Genomic DNA, 20,747 nt, shown 5'->3' on the forward strand with positions numbered 1-20,747 from the left:
CAGCTTCACAGAGCTGTCAAATGATTACTTTTCTTCTTTCAAAAGTTCTTGACAGATGACACGTCATACGTTGACATGCTTTGTCACTGACTTCCCCCTAATTGGCCTGCTGAGCCCGCCGGTCAATCAGGGGAAAATCCCGCTGGTTGGCCAGAAGCTGATGGAGGCGGGATTGAAAGCCAGCAAGCAGCAGTCCCGCCTCCAAACGCTTCCCATTGAGAAAATCCAGCCTTTCATGTCAGTGGGCAGTGTCACCACTAGTTCCTGTTGCCTCCCTAAGGTTGTGGGCAAACTTCTCCTTTAAAGCCAGACCAAAGATACAGCTGTTCTAAAGAAAGAAAGATTGTATTTATATAGCACCTTTCATGACTTCAGGACATCCCAAAGCACTTTACAGCCAATAAAGTACATTTTGAAGTGTAGTCACAGGTGTAATGTAGGAAATGCAGCAGCCAATTTGCGCACAGCAAGCTCCCACAAACAGCAATGTGATAATGACCAGATAATGTTTAGTGATGTTGATTGAGGGATAAATGTAGGCCAGGACACCTGGGATAACTCCTTTGCTCTTTTTCAAAATAGTGCCATGGGATCTTTTACGTCCATTTGAAAAGGCAGACAAGGCCTCGGTTTAACATCTCATCTGAAAGATGGCACCTCCGACAGTGCAAACTCCCTCAGCATTGCACTGGAGTGTCGGCCTGGATTTTGTGTTCAAATCTCTGGAGTAGGACTTGAACCCACAAGAGCAGGCAATTGCCTCCCAGTGCCCAGCCTCCATCCCACCTTGTGAGGCAAAGCAGCATGCAAGTAGTACCAGATGCCACTTTGATTTAGTGCCAGAACATGCAGAAAGTTTGTATGCCATTTGAAGCATTTGTAATTGTCAACCCCAAAGTACTATTTGTGTTATTATCAACATGGAGGTACAAGTACAATTTTAAAGAGGGTGCAGGGACAGAGAGACCTGGAGGTTCACATACATTGAAGGTGGCAGCACAAGTTGATAAGGTTGTTAAAATAGCAAATGGGATCCTGAGCTTTATAAATAGAGGCATAACGTACAAAAGAAAGGAAGTTAGGCTAAACCTTTATAAATCACTGGTTAGACCTCAGCTGGAGTGTTATATCCAATTCTGGGCACCTAACTTTGGGAAAGATGTCAAGGCGTTGGAGAGTGTACAGAGGAGATTTACTAGAATGTTACTAGAGATGAGGGACTTCAGTTATTTGAAGAGAATAGAGAAGCTAGAATTGTTTTCCTTGCAGTACAGAAGGTTAAGGGGAGATTTAATAGAGGTGTTCAAAATTATGAAGAGTTTTGATAGAGTAAATAAGGAGAAACTATTTCCACTGGCAGGAGGGTCGGTAACCAGAGGACACAGACTTCAGTTAATTGGCAAAAGAACCAGAGGGAAGATGAGGAGAATTATTTTATGCAGCGAGTTGTTATGATTTACCTGAAAGGATGGTGAAAGCAGGTTCAATAGTAACTTTCAAAAGGGAAATTGGATAAATACTTGAAAAGGAAAAAATTGCAGGGCTATGGGGAAAGAGCCAGGGAGTGGGATAGATCTTTCAAAGAGCAGACACAGGTACAAATGGCCGCCTTCTGTGTTGTATGACTCTAGGTGTAAAATATCTGAAAGATTGTGTCAGTCCTTCCCATGCTCATTTGTTGATGCTCCACCATGTTTGGAGCATGGTACTTGTGGCATACATGCCAAGGACAAAGACTTCATTTGAATCGGCAGATTGTGGCCAGACTTACCGTGGCACTTTTACTCAACCTGGAGAAAATTTTCTTCATCTGACCCCATGTCCTGCAGATGTGGAGCAGCACTGACTGGCTGATACACCTCCTGCACTGCTTGGTGCATCTGTATCGCAAAGAAGGGTTCCCCTCAAACCCAAATCTGGCTACTTTCCTCTGCTATACCTCTTGCACCAGACTATTAAAGCGTCAGAATATTAAAGCTTTTTTCAACAACGTGGGTAGTGCTAGCCATTTTTCCATAGCTGTGTTCCATTGCTGATTTAGTAGATTTCCTGGAGCCAGAAAAATAACTGGCTTGAAGTGAGAGCGGTAGCCCTTTAAGAGCTACCGTTCTCTGGATATCCCATGATAATCATAGCAGCAGCTATGTATGTGAAAAACAGGCACAAAGCATGTTCAAGATGTATTCACAAACTGACCTCGTTCAACCCAGTAGCGCAGAATCTCATCGTAATGCATTGATCACACTGTCAATTTAAGTGAGATCACTGAATCTGCCCTGCAATCAACAGGACTGAAGAGGAGAAAATTGGACAGATTTAAAAACAGCTGGTATATAAAATCCCCAATGTATTGACATTTGTAACTTGCCTTTTGTGTGCATTTTAGTAAGGACCATGGTGTGATACCATGATCTGCTGACAAAACCCTCTTACAATCTCTCCAAAATAACACACACTCTGTGGATGGAAGAGTAATATAATATTGTTGTTGGTAACTGAATAACAAAGAAGTGTTCAGAGAGTAGAAATTGTTAGCAGCCTAGCAATTCCTATTAATTTATAGCAACACAAGACATTTTTATCAAACTACAAATTTTTAAATTCAGGTACCTTTGGTGCTCTTCATTGTCGGCAGTTCAGAAATGATCATCACACCAGTCAGAGTTGACAATGGTAACAGCACATCCTTTTGTATCTCTGGAAGAGAATTAAACTCCTTCACACTGTAAACCAAACTGGGGTCCAAAGCAGCCTCTTGTAGCTGTTGCTTTATTGCATTCTTAGCTCCAATGGCTAAAGTCATCACACCAGATCGTAGCAGGGCCTCTGATGGTGGTTTGATATCATCTTTTGATCTTCCACCAGTAACAAGTACCAGAAACTGGGGGACACCTTCCTCTTTTCTACTTCCTGAATATTTGGTAAAAATGTACTTATGGACGTAATCCAGTGCTGCCCCAGTCTTGAGCTCTGTGCCACCTCTCAGTCTGAGTCTGTTTACTTCAGAGAGAAGTTCACCTTTCGATGAGTAGGTGTTTAGAAAGAACTCGGGTTCTGCAACATCGCTGTACTGTACCAGCCCTACTCGCACTCTGTCACTTCCAATATCGAGGGTCTCAATTATTCTTGTGATGAAGTCACGGATAGCAGGTAAATTTGTGTTTCCAACATTAAATGATCCGTCAATCAAGAATACAATATCTCTCTTGTCTGCTTCTGTTACAACTAAAAACAGGAAATACACACAAATATTTATAAGTTCTATAAATTAAATGCATAATTTGTCCTGGGTATAAAGTGACTTGATTAGGCTAAGTTGTATTAATTTTTCAGGTAGAGATGTTACATTCAAATCTGAACACATATGCACCCAACTGACAGGTAGACAACCCCCTTCAATTGTTCTGCACTGCAATTGGCAGTGAAACTATGTGGCCAGTTGAGGCAAGGTTTGAGCTAAGTTGTCTGAGGAAGCACTCCTCCTACACCCAATCTCACCCGTTCTGTTCTAGCATTGACCCACTTTGTATTCTATCAAAGATTGCTGCTGCACAACCCGTGACCATGCCCTGCTCATTCTGGCAATGATTCTAAGATGGAATAAGTTGCTGTGAAAGTCCTTTGAAGCAGACAGTATAAATGGGTTCATAGCACAATCTATACAGAAAGAAAAAAAACATTGACAGATGTAACGAGTGGGTGGTTAGACTTGTGAAAAAGGATAGCCTTTATCTTGTTCTTAATTTTTTTTTTGCTGTGATGATCCTGAGTCAGAAGGTAAAAACTAGTGGTCTCCTTCCTGGATGACATGGCTTTTCTTCCATTTAGGGAAAAAGTGCCATTCATTTTTCAGGAATGTAGTTCTTTCCCAAGATCTTCCTGTTCTTGCTGTGGAAGAACTCTGAGGTAGCAAATATAGTGTTATAATATAGCTTCTGCAGCAAAGAAAGAGAGCAATTGCCCAACAAACAGACCTGGAGCAGTAAACACTTCTTGAACTAGACTAGTGTTGTCCAATACATTAGCCACTAGCTACATTGGGCTTACTGGGAATCCAGATGTGGCTAATTGCATTTCTGATTAGTAAATACAAACTGAGTAATAGACACAGTCATTGAACATGTGATCTCAATATTCATTTTCATACAGCGTATGCATGTGTACTTTAACAATTTTTGTGCGTTTGTTGGTAAAATGGTAAGATGTAAAGCAGAGCGAGCTGGTGTTTTTTGATCATTGCGAGTGCTTTACTTCCTTGGTTACTGAATGCTGGTAGATGTTTGCTAAATAAAATACCCATGTGCGAAGTATATTTATCTGTATTATGTAAATGTATGTAGGGTGTTTTCTACTAAAATTAGTGCAAGTGGCTAAAACGGTGACATTGTAGCAACACTTGTGGCTAGTCAGCTATTTCTGTTGGACAACACGGAACTAGACCATAAACTACTTGATGGAGACGGGAAGCTCCAGGAGTTCATCTGTAACCAAGGGTAACTCAAGACCATTTTCTCCAGCCATAGATTTACAAAACACAGGCCTGTTAATCAGAAGGACAAATTCCTACCTTACCAACTCCAGAAGTAGCAACAAGACTGCTGTCTAAGGAGGACACCAACCAATGGTGACGTAAAGAGATCGGTTGAGTGTTCTTTAGTTTCTATATAGAGAATCTGCTAACCAATCTGTTTCATATGGACCAGACTAGATTTGTAAAGGGGAGGCACTCAGTGGACCATGTGAGGAATCTTAGGCCACCCTCCACTACCACAGAAGAAGCCGTTAATCTGGTTGTTTACCAAGGCACTGCCCCTCCATTTAATCACTGGCAAAGATCTGGTTTTCCACTCCAATGGCTCATTGAAGAAATGCACAATATGGAATGGTATTAAACCACAGAGTCCAGGAAGGTCCAAAATTCAATATCTGATCAATATGTAAGAAGTCACACAACACCAGGTTATAGTCCAACAGCTTTATTTGAAATCACAAGCTTTCGGAGCGCTGCTCCTTCTTCAGGTGAAGTGGAGAAATGCATAAAGACACAGCTTATATAGTCAGAGAATCATGTCAGATGTTTACAGGTAACCTTTCCAACTGCCATTTGTCACACCTCGGCAGAGAGATAATCACAGCAGTCAAAGGTGTGAATGGTGTCCAAACAGGTCAGTCAGGGAAACATTACATCAAAGAACTGCAGACTGCTTTTTTGTTTTTCATACAGACCCCAGCATCTGCAATATTTGACCCCTTGTGACCCCACCTCATTGTTCTTTGATGTAATGTTTCCCTGACTGACCTGTTTGGACACCATTCACACCTTTGACTGCTGTGATTATCTCTCTGCCGAGGTGTGACAAATGGCAGTTGGAAAGGTTACCTGTAAACATCTGACATGATTCTCTGACTATATAAGCTGTGTCTTTATGCATTTCTCCACTTCACCTGAAGAAGGAGCAGCGCTCCGAAAGCTTGTGATTTCAAATAAAGCTGTTGGACTATAACTTGGTGTTGTGTGACTTCTTACATTTGTCCACCCCAGTCCAACTCCGGCATCTCCACACCATGATCAATATGTGTTAGCCGATCTTAGCCAGTACAGTGATGGCTCACTAGAACTGGCCTCAGTAATGCTGGGTTAGGGTTGAGCAAAAGGAGCCAAAACTCCTGCCCACTATCTAGTGACTCAAAGTAGAAAGTACATGTATGTGGACATCAGTTGAGGGCAGGTGCTTTGATGCTTTCAACAGTCACGTAGTCTCCTGGCAGTGACTATCCAGCCTTGCACATGAAGAATGGCCACATGGCAATGTATCAAAGGACTGACAGAACCTGAGCAAGACGCTTCGGCTGTCATTTTGACTTTGTGCGATATTATAAAACGGGTGATAGCGAATCAATAAAAAAATCCCTTGACTTCAACGGAACTACAAATCGGGAGAGACGTAAACTGAGCGGCCAATTCGCTATTACCCGTTTTACGCTATCGCACAAAGTCAAAATTACCTCCTTCATCTTCAGGGGAGCAGTTAAAATTGAAAAATGTTAAAAATAGTTGGTTTATGCCTGCTTCTATATAAATACCCCAATATAAGGACACTTCTTAAGTTGCTTCTGTGTAATTGCAGTCAGCACCATACTGTGATACCACCATCTGCTGACAAAACCATCTTACAATCTCTCCAAAATGATGAACACTGCTTTTTTTCTGTGGCTAAAACAATAAAAATAAATTGTCGTCGGGAACTGAATGATGGCGGAGTGCTCAGAGAGGAGAGTAGATTGTTTAAAGCCAAGACTTTCCTATTCATTTATTGCAGCGCAAGACAGTTTGACCAAAGCGCGGTAGTTCAAAATTCAGTTACCTTTGGTACTTGGAGTTGTCGGCAGATCAGAAGTTTTCCTCTCACCAGTCAGAGTTGATAATGGTATTAGCACTTCCTGTTGTATCTCAGGAAGGGAACGGAACTCGTTCACACCAAAAACCAAACTGGGGTCCGTACTAACGTCTTGTAGCTGTTTTATCGCATTCTCAGCTCCAATGGCTAAAATTGTAACACCAGCTTGTAACAGGGCATCTGATGGCTGTTTCATATCATCTCTCGATTTACCTCCAGTAACAAGTACCAGGAACTGGGGAACACCTTCCTCTTGCCTACTTCCTGAATATTTAGTAAAAAGAAATCTAAGGACATAGTTCAGCGCTTCTCCAGTTTTGAGAACTGAGCCACCTTTCAGTCTGAGTCTTCTTAGATGAGAGAGAAGTTCATCTTTTGATGAGTAGGTATTTAGAAAGAACTCGGTTTCTGCAACGTCGCTGTACTGTACCAGACCTACTCGCACCCCGTCACTTCCAATGTCAAAGGCCTCAATTATTCTTGTGGTGAAGTCACGGATAGCAGGTAAATTTCTTCTTCCGTTATATGATCCATCAATAAGGAACACAATGTCTCTCTTGTCCACTTCTGTTACCATTACCAAATGAAATACACAGTTACTGCGACATCATATCAAATGTTTTTAAGTTCTATAAAATAAATGCATAATTTTCTCTTAATATTAGATTTATTTCTGATTGGATATAATTCTGAAGGTACAGAGATAATTCTTCAAGTCTGAACACTTAAGACACCTGTCAGGTAGACAAGTGCCACTTGTATTGTTCTACATATCCAATGGCAATAAAACGATTTCTCCAACTATGCTATGACTTGAAGTATGCTGGTGTTTCAGGAAAACCTCCTCCTTCTCCTAACCACATGCATTTTGTATTTGGCAGATCTGCATTCTGGCAGTGGTTCTAGCCTGACTCCTACCATAGGGCCGGATTTTAACCCTGCCCACCCAACGGAATCTGGGCAGGCAGGCAGTTAAAATCGACCAGAAGACTTTACCCACCTATGTCCTGCTCCATTTCCACGGCATTCACTTTTAACCTGCACTCCTGAGCAGTATACCCGCCTGAAGCCAGCAGGGTCCTTCTTTAAACATACAGCTCAGGGCCCAATGAAAATGTAGGTTCCCCGCCAGGTAAAGTTAGCAGGAAGATGAGCCGAGGCCAAAAGAGGCCCAAAGAGGTAAGGTTTGGTTTATTTTCCATGTGAGGCCGAGAAGAGCAGGATGAAAGTTTAGGCCTCCCCTGCCCCAGGCTCTTCCCATCGCACCCCACCACCACCCCCACCATTCCCAAATGCAAGACCTTCCCGAAACCCATGACTTACCCGAGTGCTGGCAACTGTCCTTTTGGTCCCGCCAATGCCTCACACCCAAATTACACACCTGCCCGCCGGCTACTTGGCGCTTTTCGCCCCTTTCGGGCGGGCAACAGGACAGGAAGCCTGGGAGTTAAAATGACCCGGGCCTCATGCTGCTGAGGTCAAGGGGTTTGACGTTCACCTCATCCCCCATCTGCCTGATTCCCAATCCGGGTTAAACTCGGACCTCATATGTAAGAAAGTACTGTGCTGCTCCTGGGTGCCATGGCTTTTCTCCTATTTATGGAGAAGTGGACATCTTTCAGAAATGTACCACTTTCGCTATTTTTATTCTTCTAAATGTTCCTGACCTATTTTGGGAACGTACTAAGGTTTTGGTATGGGGATCATATCACCGTTTAATGCTTTGATTAAGAGAAAGAGAACTGTTGTAAAACAGGTAGAGATAGAACAGAAAAAGACAAATCTTGAACAAGACCACAAACGATATGACACAGACTGGAAGCTCCAGGACCTCAGCTATACCAAAGGATAACTCAACACCCTTTTCTTTAGCCAGGCAGAGGAGCCACTCAGTTTCACAAAGCAAAGGTGATATGAATATTAGAGGAAGCAGTAGCTCTTGGCATTGAGACTGAAGGGTACAGAAACCATCAGAGTTTATACAGGAGGCAAATGCATGAGATCAGTGTTGCGGTCAGTAGAGAACCTGACGGCTGCTGCTGCTGGCCGCAATCACCCCCCCCCTCCGCTGTCCTCCACCCACCATCCCCCCTCCCTCCACCAGAACTTACCCGAGGCACCTGTCGCTGATTCTTCAGTTGAACAAGATGCCTGTGGAGGCTCAACAGGCGCCAGCAGCTTGCCACTTGTAGATGAGGCCCAAGGGCCAATTTCTCACAATCCATGGTGCTTGAAAACTGGCCAAGATTTCTTGGCCATGATTCTTCTCAGCCAGTAAATTAACAACTGAGAATTTCCTTCTTTTTAAATAGACACACAGAATGAAGTTGGAGTGCTGTTTCATGAGAGATGTTTCTTGAATCAGATGGAAAGGAGACCTGTCCACTGATGTCAGACAGGACGATCCATACAGAACATGTAAATTCATTGGCAATAATTGTCATGCAGCAATTTGTTATCTTTCAAGTGCAATATCTAATGAGTTTGACGTGAATGAAACAACTATCTATGGGTTCAATATGGGAAGCTTGCATTTGACATTCATTCATTAAAAGTAGACTTCGCTTAAACACAATGGCCGGAATTTTTATGCTGCCGTGCGTGCGGGATTGGAGGCGGGTCGGGAGTAAAATGTGCAATAAATGGAAGCGCGTCGGGAACCCACAATCATCCCGCCTCCTCGGGGTATTTACTGCAGAGCATGGAAAGCACAATACTCTCACATGGAAAGCACAATACTCTCACATGACACCTGCTTACTTGCCTAAGGGAAAGGCTCTTGCTGAGTGCATTTTCAGCACAGATTTAGGTGTCTACAGTTTGCAAGTCTTTTCTGCAACTTCAGAAGCCACTCTCACCTCATTGCCACTAACTATCACACCATTGACAGATTGCTTCTCTGATCTCTAGATCTCTACTTGACCTGCCATCGATTACATCAGCATGGTCCTCAGGGGCTGCTCATTCAAAACTGAGATGAGGAGAAACTTCTTCACTCAAAGGGTGGTAGGTTTGTGGAATTTGCTGCCCCAGAAAGCTGTGGAAGCTACATCATTAAATAAATTTAAAACAGAAATAGATAGTTTCCTAGAAGTAAAGGGAATTAAGGGTTACGGGGAGCGGGCAGGAAATTGGACATGAGTCTAGGTTCGGAATGGTCATGGCCCTGTGGGTAGTGGAGTGGGCCCAGGGGCCGTGTAGCCTTGTTCTGCTCCTACTGTGTTCTAATTCTGTTAGATTTCAGGAGATGGTTTTATTCCTGTTCCTGGCTGGGGTGGAGATCGCCTTTACAGAAGGTAAGTACTGTAGAAAATATAGGGACAGAGTGATCTCCTGGAAGAATTTCGATCGCCTAGATGGGTCGGAGAGGAATTTCCCAGATTTTTTTCTCCCAAATTGGCCATTGGGTCTTTATCTGGTTTTTCGCCTCTCCCGGGAGATCACATGGGTTCGGGTGGATGCAGAGTGATAGAAGATTTGAGGTTAGGATCAGATCAGCCATGATCTTATTGAATGGTGGAGCAGGCTCGAGGGGCCGATTGGCCTACTCCTGCTCCTATTTCTTATGTTCTTATGGATGAGCCCCAACACCAGCAGCAGCAGCATCACCAGCACCAACAACCTTCTCCTCAATGACCTGATGCTCCACAGGACAGAGGGCATCAGCACAGGGCTGCACCGCGCCAGAGGCGATACCCCCAACACAGGGTATACAGGCAGAGGATGAGCTTCCTCAACATGACTGAGCAGCAGTGCCAAAGGAGGCTCAGGATATCGCGCCAGGTCGACGCAAACATGTGCAGCAAGACCTGCTGCCCAGAGGACCTGGTGAACACACCTTACCAGTGGCTGTCAAAGTCACCGGCGCCTTCCGCTTCTTCACCTCAGGCTCCTTCCAGGAATCTGCAGCAGACATTTGCAGCATCTTGCAGTCGGCCACCCACAGATGCATCACACAGGTCATCGATGCCATGTTTGACAAGGTAGCCAATTATATCAACTTTGCCACTGATGAGGCCAGTGTTACTGAGTGGGTGCTCGGCTTTGCAGCTCTGGCTGACTTCCTACAGGTGCAGGGAGTCATTGACTGCACACATGTGGCCATCAGGACACTCCATCATCACTCAGGAGTCTTTGTCAACCGCAAGGGCTTCCACTCCCTCAATGTGCAGCTGGACTGCAACCATAGGAAGATCATCGTGCATATGTGCGCCAAATTCCCTGGCAGCTGTCATGACTCTTTTTTCCTGCACCAGTCCATCCTCCCTCAGCTCTTTGCACCGCCAAACACTTGCTGCTTGGAGACAAGGGCTATCCACTGAAGACGTGGCTCATAACACCCTTGAGGAGGCCAAGTACTGAGGCCAAGAACAGATATAATTAAAGCCACATGTCCACCAGATGTGTTATAGGAATGCTCAAATTGTGCTTCAGATGCCTTGAGAGATCTGGAGGAGCCTTTCAGTACACACCAGCTAGGGTCTCCCGAATTGTCGTCGTCTGCTCCTTGCTGCACAACGTAGCGCAGCAGCGAGGATTAGCGCTGCATGAGGAGCAAGGCACCGAGCGCACAGCCTCTTCAGAGGAGGAGGAGGAGCAGGAGGAGCATCAGCTGGAAGATGAGGAGGAGGAGTAGCAGGAGGAAACTGAGGTCCAGATCCCACCAGCACCCGCGCACAATGTTGCCCGGGAGGCCAGGGCCTCATCATGGCCTGATTTACTTAACTTCCTACATTACACCCATATGGCTACCACATGCTGTGCCAGGTTCCCCGTGCACCACCCCCCCCCAACCATCCCCCCACAACCACCCCCGCCCCCCGCAACAACACCATAAAGCATCCCTACAATGACCAAGCCATTCCTTTCACACTGACCCACATTGCTGGAGGTAACGTTATGTCTCACCATTCACTCCCACTCAATAAGCCACTTCCAAAGTAGCAGACAAAAATCGGCATGACCGGAAATTGGTGAAAATAAATAGTTTTATATGTAACATAACAGTAACAGAACCTTAACAAAAACATTTCTTTAAACATCCATGTTCTTATCTTTGTGCATCTCATCTGTGTCATTTTTCGTTTACGCGTGCTTCTACGAAGTGCAACCCCTGTGGCTTCAGCAGAGGTAGAGGCAGCCTGCTCACTTCCCTGCTGCGACTGCGTAGACACTTTTGGCAGACATCCTCTAGGTTTTGGAGCCTGTGATGGCCCAGCCAAAGTCTGCGCCTCCTGCAACTGTGCAGGGGCAGACTCGGCCATCGCGATCCAAGAAGGCATCTGGGGCTTTGACTGAGGGGGAGGCAACGGGGGAGAAATGTGAGCACTTTGAGAGGAGCCCCTGCTTCCATGTGCCCTCTCACCTCACCATCATCCTTCTCATGGGCCACCCGCAGTTCCCTGCTAGCAAGGAGCTGGAGAGCACCTTGCTGCACATCAGTGGGGCCATGAGGACCCACGTCTATGTTTAGATCCCTCCTAGAGAGGAGGCCTATGAGCCTCTGCCATCTATTTTCCACAGAGACCATGTGCTCCTGTGAGTGGTGCATTAGCTGTTCCATTCAGGTGGCCATCCTTTCCATGGAAGAGCCTACAGTCGCCATCGCCTGTGACACAGTGGTGCTCATGCTGGAGATGGACTCCTCCATTCTCTGCACATTTGCAGACATCACGGCCACAAAACCTGTCAGAGCCTCCTGCACTTCTTGCTGCACCTCCAGGATCGCCCTCTTTCTGGATGACCTCCGAGGTTCATCATCTGCATGCAGCTGAGCAGAGCTGGGAGTGTCCTGCACCCTCTGGCGAGGAGTCTCCATTGCTGTCCCTGTCTCCAGCATCTCCTCTTGCTCACGTGTGACTTGTCAGACACCAGGTGACAACAGTGCGCTATTTCGCATAGGAACCACCGAGGTGTGCGTATCTGCGCTGGTGCTGGGTGCGCTTAGGTCTGGTGACGGTGCACCTCAGAGGCTGGAGGCTTCTTTTGAGGAGTCATCTTCCTCTTCCGGCTGGACAGTGGGGGGTGCTCTTGATGGACCTGTGGGAGAGTAAAGAGATGATTTAGCAATGTTATATTAAGAATGGGTAATGATATCATTATGCACATTAGTCCCCATATGAGTGACTGCTGTAGGCCAAGTGGCTGTATGAGATGTAATTCTGTCACCAGGTTGCTGAGATGTCCCCCTCTCTCTGACTCCCACCTCCAGCTGCTCCGCAACTCCTGACGCCTCCAGGGCGACCTCCTCTGCTGCTGTCAAAGTGGCGAAGAATGGAGGGCCACCTCCGGTTCTCTCCCTCTCCCTGTTATTGTGGGCTCTCTTCTCCTGCAAGGAGGGAAAGAAGAGAAGTTTTAGTGAGAGTGATGGAATGAGTGTAAGGAATGTGTGGGTTACATCTGTAGAGGGTGACTGTGATGGGATGCCAATTCCAAATGGCCTCCTTGTGTGGTGTTAGTAGGTATGATTGCACTAGGATGAGGGTGAGTGTGAGGAATGGTTTGTCAGAGGGAGATGTGAGTATGTAGATAGAGAGGGGTGGGTGGATGTGCAAGGTATGTTTGTGTGAGTAAGGATGTGCAGCAGCAGGGTTGGGAAGGCAGAGTGAGGGGGATGTGATGAGAGGCACAGCAGGATGAAGTTGAGCGTGGCTTTGCACTCACCTTTCCTGATCTCGAGATCACTGAAGCGCTTCCGGCACTGCACCCAGGTCCTCCTGACCACATCCCTGCTGTTGACCTCCTCTGCAATTTGGAGCCAGGCTCTTTTAATCTCCTGGGGAAGTCTCTTCCACCCATCAGCAGGGAAGAGGACCTCCCTGCATGCTCTGACTCCCTCCACAAGAATATGTAGAGTCATCTGAAAACCTGGGTGCAGCCCTCTGTCTCTATGAAGCCATCTCTGCAAGGCTGAGCAATAACCAGATGGTGGTATGTACTGCCTGCACACTCCTAGATGAATCTTCAAATGCAATGTGGCCAAGGCTGCTTTAAATATCCCCGCTGGATATGAGTCTTTGATGATGTCATCAGACCTGCACCATTTAATAGGGCCAGGAAACGCGCAGGCCTGCCTTAATAGGCGCCATTAACGGAAAGTCGCTCTGAGGGATGAAAAGAAGAATGGGGTTCTGAGCCGCCACGCTGACCGCCCGCACCCGACCCACCCAGGTAATGAAAATTCCAGCCAATGTGGGAAACCAAAGCAAAAACAAGTAACCACTTTATATTTAATGCACTTTCCCCTATGGTACTGTTTTATTTTAGTAAACCTGAATGTTTTAACACATAATGTTTTCCTGCACAAGAAGTATATCATTCCTTACCACTATGTTCAATAATAGTTGTTTAAGACTGCCAAACCCAACCAGAGTAGTTGCGAATACTTTAGATACCTTTTTTAACTGGAACAGTTGGTTGGTCATAAACTATGGTTACACCAGCCAACGTTGACAGTGGCACCATCACTTGTTCTTGTACCTCTGGCAGGTATTGGAATTCATCAACATTGAAGACTAAGCTGGGGTCAATTGCAATCTCTTTTAGCTGTGCTGGGTCTGCATGCCTGGCTCCTATGGCAAAGGTCATTACAGCAGCTCGCTTCAGGGCCTCTGCAGGTTGCTTGACATCATCCCTAGACCTTTCCCCAGTGATGAGCACCAAAAACTGGGGAACACCATCTTCTTTCCGACTTCCTGCAGCTCTGGTAAAGTGGTTTTTGAAGACGTAGTCCAGAGCAGCGCCAGTGTTAAGCGCCCAACCGCCTCTCGGTCTGAGTCTCTTCAGAGCAGCTTGTAAAGCAGATTGCGTTGTGTGGGTATTTAAGTGAAATTCAGTCGTTGCAATACCACTGTACTGTACCACTGCAACTCGCACAGAATCGAGTCCAATTACAAATTTATTCATTATATTTAGGATAAATTCACATATTTGCAAAAAGTTAGCATTTCCCACACTGGAGCTGCCATCCATCAGGAATATGATGTCCCTCTTGCTGACTTGAGCTGCAAAATAATTTTAGGTTCGTTGAATAAATGGAAACGTTTGCTTTAACTCATTTCTTAATCCTAAAGAATGAACTGTGGCTTCGTACCAGCAGCAGAAAGGGGGAGGTTAGAAGAATTTTTTTCATGCATAGGGTTATGAGAATATTGAATTGATTACCACAAGTAGCCATTGAAGCAGAGCTAATCATGACACATAACAGGGAATTTTACAGATTTGCACTCCCAGCATAGAGGTTCACACCCTGGGAGACAATGGGCCAGTAATTCCGGTCCCAACGCATGAGTACGGACGTGTACTCACGCGTGGGCCCGTCGGAAGTGCCGGATTTCAACATGCACAGTGCATGCGCGGGAAACCGGCATTTCCTCTCCATCGAACCAAGGAGTTAAGAGGTCCAACGCGTGCACGCAGGACTCTGCGCGCACGCGTTGAACTTCCTTCTTTTTGACAGGTTTGCGCGTGTGCAAGGGCCTGAACTTTTTAGAAATGAAAAAAGGAGGCGTAAGGAGTGGATTCTTGAAGGTAAGTGGCCTATTATTTAAAATTATTACATTTTTTCCACAGATTCATTGTTTATAAGGACTTTACAGTAAGGTAAGTTTATTTTTAGACCCGATTTCGTAAAAAATTATTTTTTTCAAAAATTTTATTAATTGTTTTAAATAGTTTTTTAAAGTTATTTATAGTTTATTTAATTATTGGGATGTTTTTTAAAATTTTAATTAAAGTTAAACTAGTCTTTTGGGCGCCCATACTTTTCATGAGTTTGACAGTCTTTACTATCAAACTCATGAATGAGTTTCCCCTCCCCTGATTGGCTGCAGAGTGCTCACCTGATCCCAGCCGGCACATCGCACTAACTACGCCGCTGGATCAGGTAAGCACATCGCGCTGACATCTGAACCGGGCCAGTGACAGGAATTCCAAGCAGGGCCAGGCTTCAGATGTCGGCGCGTCGGGTGAGTGCACATCGGGGGCTTGCACGCGCGGCAAGCTCCCAATCCTAATTTCTGGCCCAATATCTGGAAATTGGGCACATGCCCAATAGGATTTTCCAAACAATGGCTGAACAAAGGATGGCGTATTACCTGCTCCAGGATATTAAATTTAAAATGAATCCTGACAGTGATACATACCAAGGTATTTGAAAATGTAGATTTACAATTTATATTCCGTGCTTAAGTAGATTATGTTATTTATTGAATAAATAAGCACACATAAAACACCAAAATATACAATCTTCAGCAGAAATAAAGAAATTTAAAGGTACAGCTCCTAATAGTAGAATCATCATAACAGGATTTATATACAAGTCAGAAGCAATATCTGTGTTCATCAATACATGTGTCTCTCTGTTAACTAAATAATAAAAGGGAAAGGAATTCAGCAGGACTTCAGTCGTAGGTTTGAGGCATAGGTGAGGGGATCAAGCAGATAAAAGGAATTACTGCCCTCAGCTGTCAGCTAAAGAAGAGGCCTGCTACTGAATTATCCCTGAATGGGCCCAAATAAGGTTATTTCTTTTTGGCAAGCGCCTAATGTGCAGAATAATGTTAAGCTGGAAATCTGAACTATAAACAGAAAATGCTGGAAATACTCAGCAGGCCAGGCAGCATCGGTGAAGAGAGAAACAGAGACCGGCCTGAAACGTCAATGCTGTTTCTCGCTCAACAGAGGCTGCCTGGCCCGCTGAGTATTTCCACCATTTTCTGTTTATATTAGTGGGAAGCATTGATGGATTCAGATGTTTTCTTTGCTAATGATGAAAATTCATTTAAAACCTGAGCAACATTTAATAACGATGGTCTCGGTATCCCAAAACATAGAGGTAAGTGGAAAAATTGAACTTTTTAGAAAATAAACAGGCGTTTGGTACCTAGTTTGCATTTTTTAAATTTCTCGACAGCTCACTGAAAATTCCAACTGTCTTGTCCTAAGCTGGCCAGGTGGTAACTCTAGGCTCAAAGTACTGAGTAGACAAGCCCAAACTTTCTGATCACTCAGATATTTATCTTTGAAAAGGCTAACATCTCTCAAAAGTGAAATCCTGTGTTCAAGCAAAGCTGTTTGATTAGGGAGAATGTCGTTAATTTTGTTGAATGCCAGTTGTAGAATTATTAAATCTGCAATAAGTAGTGTTTAAAAATGTTGGAAGCTACGCACCTTCAACCTTCGGTTCTTGCACCTCTATAACCAATTGTTTCTTGGCCACCAATGAAAACAGTGACATCAACTTTTGTCGTGTGGTCGCCATCTGCTGGAAATCGGGATCGAGCATTATAAACGAAGGGTCGGTAGCTATCAGTTTGGCTTCGGCTGCATCGGCGTCTCTCACCCCGACAACAAATGTGAATGTGCCACGCTTTTTTACTGAAAACACTCCCTGTCTGACATCATCACTGGACTGTCTTGAAGTCATGAGGACCATTACCTGAGGAACCTCCTCCGCTGCTCTGCTCCCGGCTGATGGAATAAAGTGATTGTCAATCAGAAACTGGAGGGCCGTTCCAGTGTTGGCTTCACCTCCACCTCTCTGTCGAAGATTTTTCACGGCATTGAGGACCCCTATTTTTGTGGGGTACGTGTTTAAATAGAACTCAGTTCTGGGGGTGGTGCTGTATTGCACCATGCCAATCTGGATGGAGTCAGGGCCAATATCAAGATCTTCAATGAAATTTGCGATGAAAGCATGTATGAACTGAAATTCGGCCTTTCCCAAATTACTTGATCCATCAATCAGGAAAATTAGGTCAGCTGATTCTTGTGCTTTAAAGAGAAAGACAAATGTAAAAGATGAACGTGTAACTCAAAACAATACATTAAAGAGGAAAAGACTTGCATTGATATGTCTTTCATGTCCTCAGGCTGTCCCAAAGCACTTCACAGACAATGACATACCTTTGAAGTGTAATCACTGATTTAATGTTGGGGAACACGGCAGAAATTACTGAGAAGCCTAGGTGAAGCCAAGGCCTATAGTAATACACAGAAGCAAGGTCAAAAAGAGTAGGAAAGCAAACTAAATAAGTCAACAATCAGTTTATAGATTGTAAGAGGAGGGGTAGATTGAGGCACTAAGGAGTTCAACTGTGTTCAAACCTTAGTAAAGAATCATTTAGGGAAGGGGATGGTGCAATTAGTCCTGATTTCAACACACTGAAGATAAATGGAGAAGAAATTGTGTGTAGAACAGTGAGTTTGGGAGGAAGGAGAAAACAGATTTCAGGGGAACAAATACTATAGTATTGTTGATAAAACAGTGTGAGAGAGACAAGGTTGGGGTGGAACAAGTTTAGAAGATAGAGGCAAGAGACACTTTCAGATGTCGGCTTTTTTTGTATCCCATTTAGAAATCTGAGTGATGTTCTAAAAGAACTTCCCTGATATGGAAGCAGTACTCAAGTCTTGAACAGAATTAGCTTTATGGAGTTAAGAGTGTTGAGATAAAAAGTGCTATGTCCAAATAAGCACTCAAATTGATGAAGTAATAACGAGCTGCTTTTATTTCCAAGGCCTTCTAGAATCCTCTGTCAAAGAATAACAAAGTGATTCATGAGAAGTGTAATTGCTACATAGAAACATAGAAACAGAGAAGATAGGAGCAGGAGTAGGCCATTCGGCCCTTCGAGCCTGCTCCGCCATTCAATGAGATCATGGCTGATCATCCAAATTCAGTACCCCGTTCCTGCCTTCTCTCCATATCCCTTGATCCCTTTAGCCTTAAGAAATATATCCAACTCCTTCTTGAATATATTTAATGAATTGGCCTCTACTGCCTTCTTTGGCAGAGAATTCCACAGGTTCACCACTCTCTGGGTGAAGAAATTCCTCCTCATCTCTGTCCTAAATGGCTAACCCCTTATCCTTAGACTGTGACCCCTGGTTCTGGACTCCCCGACCATCGGGAACATCCTTCCAGCATCTAGTCTGTCTAGTCCTGTTAGAATTTTATAAGTTTCAATGAGATCCCCTCTCATTTTCTAAACTCCAGCGAGTACAAGCCCAATCGACCCAATCTCTCCTCATACGTCATTCCAGGTATCAACAAAATAGACGAGTTAATGGCACAAATAACTACATATGGGTATGATCTTGTGGCCATTACAGAAACATGGCTGCAGGGTGACAATGCCTGGGAATTAAACATACCAGGTTATTTAATGATCAGGAAAGGCAGGAAGGAAGGGGAGGTGGGATGGCTATGTTAATAAAGGAAGGAATCACTGTAATACAGAGAAATGATATTGGGTCAATAGATCAGGATAATGAAAAAAATTGGGTGGAGGTAAGGAATAATAAGGGGAAAAAAACATTAGTGTGCATAGTCTATAGGCCTCCGAACAGTTGCAACTCTGTTGGACGGAGTATTAATCAGGAAATAGTTGAGGCTTGTAATAAGGGAGCATCTATAATTATGAGGGATTTTAACTATCATATTAATTGGACAAATCAAATTGGGCAGGGCTGCCTTGAGGATGAGTTCATTGAGTGTATTAGGGATGGGTTTCTTGAGCAGTATGTAACTGAACCGACCAGGGGGCAAGCAACCTTAGATCTGGTCCTGTGTAACGAGACAGGATTAATTAAAAATGTCCTAGTAAAGGATCCCCTTGGAATGAGTGACCATAACATGGTTGAATTCCATATTCAATTAGAGGGTGAGAAGGTTGGATCTCAAACAAGCATGCTAAGCTTGAATAAAGGAGACTATGAAGGTATGAGAGCGGAATTGAGTAGAGTGGATTGGTAAAATAGATTAAAGGGTAAGACGATACATGATCAGTGGTGTACATTTAAGGAGTTATTTTACAAATTCCAAAAAATATATATTCCACTGAGAAGAAAAGGGTGTAAAAGAAAAGACAGCCATCCGTGGCTAAGTAAAGAAATTAAGGATAGTATTCGACTAAAAACAAGGGCATATAAGGTAGCCAAATCTAGTGGGAGGGTAGAGGATTGGGAAAACTTTAAAAGACAGCAAAAAATAACAAAAAGATTGATTAAGAAAGGGAAGATAGATTATGAAAGTAAATTAGCAAAAAATATAAAAACAGATAGTAAGAGTTTTTATAGCTATATAAAAAGAAAAAGGGTGGCTAAAGTAAATGTTGGTCCCTTAGAGGATGAGACCGGGAAATTAATGGTGGGAAATATGGAGATGGCAAAAACACTGAATGAATATTTTGTATCAGTCTTTACAGTAGAAGACACTAAGAATATCCCAACACTGGACAAACGGGGCTATAGGGGGGGTAGGAGCTAAACATGTTCAAAATCACTAAGGAAGTGGTACTCGGTAAAATAATGGGACTCAAGGCGGATAAATCACCTGGACCTGATGGCTTACATCCTAGGGTCTTGAGGGAAGTGGCGGTAGGGATTGTGGATGCATTGGTAATGATTTTCCAAAACTCCCTGGACTCAGCAAAGGTCCCAGCAGACTGGAAAACTGCTAATGTAATGCCCTTATTTAAAAAGGGCAGTAGACAGAAGGCTGGAAACTATAGACCGGTTAGCCTAACATCTGCGGTAGGTAAAATATTGGAGTCCATTATTAAGGAGACAGTAACAGGACATTTGGATAATCATAATTTAATAGGACAAAGTCAGCATGGTTTTATGAAGGGGAAGTCATGTTTGACAAATTTGCTGGAGTTCTTTGAGGAAGTAACATATAGGGTGGATAAAGGGGAACCAGTGGACGTATTGTATTTAGACTTCCAAAAGGCATTTGACAAGGTGCCACACAAAAGATTATTGCTTAAGATAAAAAATCACGGGATTGGGGGTAATATTCTGGCATGGATAGAGGATTGGCTATCTAACAGAAGGCAGAGAGTTGGGATAAATGGTTCATTCTCAGACTGGCAATCAGTAACTAGTGGTGTTCCGCAGGGGTCAGTGCTGGGTCCCCAACTCTTTACAATCTATATTAATGATTTGGAGGAGGGGACCGAGTGTAACATGTCAAAGTTTGCAGATGATACTAAGATGGGAGGGAAAGTAGTGAGTGAGGAGGACATTAAAAAACTGCAAGGGAACATAGACAGGCTAAGTAAGTGGGCAGAGATTTGGCAGATGGAATACAATACTGGAAAGTGTGAGGTTATGCACTTTGGCAGGAAAAATCGTAGAGCAAGTTATTATCTTAATGGCAAGAAACTGGAAAGTACTGAAGTACAAAGGGATCTGGGGGTCCTGGTGCACGAAACTCAAAAGGTTAGTATGCAGGTGCAGCAAGTGATTAAGAAGGCCAATGGAATGTTGGCTTTCGTTGCTAGGGGGATAGAATATAAAAATAGGGAGGTACCTGGAATACTGCATACAGTTTTGGTGTCCATA

General features: G+C 44.1%; 1 protein-coding gene across 5 annotated transcripts in view; it reads right to left on the bottom strand.

Annotated features, from left to right (window-relative positions):
• The window catches only part of LOC147120129 (collagen alpha-3(VI) chain-like), an 84,613-nt gene that overhangs the window by 34,769 nt on the left and 29,097 nt on the right, over window positions 1–20,747 (bottom strand). For 4 of the 5 annotated variants that reach the window (XM_085985690.1, XM_085985689.1, XM_085985687.1 and 1 more), the window contains 4 exons: window positions 16,569–17,171; window positions 13,793–14,401; window positions 6,366–6,965; window positions 2,611–3,225 (listed from right to left, as the gene is read on the bottom strand). In XM_085985690.1, coding sequence (XP_085841816.1) covers window positions 2,611–3,225; window positions 6,366–6,965; window positions 13,793–14,401; window positions 16,569–17,171 — 2,427 coding nt within the window. The remainder of the gene's footprint in view (window positions 1–2,610; window positions 3,226–6,365; window positions 6,966–13,792; window positions 14,402–16,568; window positions 17,172–20,747) is intronic. The other variant, XM_085985692.1, reaches the window with a different exon arrangement.

The sequence above is a fragment of the Somniosus microcephalus genome, chromosome 4 (assembly GCF_052327205.1).
Source record: "Somniosus microcephalus isolate GS21.2 chromosome 4, FLI_Smic_1.0, whole genome shotgun sequence".
Lineage (NCBI taxonomy): Eukaryota > Metazoa > Chordata > Chondrichthyes > Squaliformes > Somniosidae > Somniosus > Somniosus microcephalus.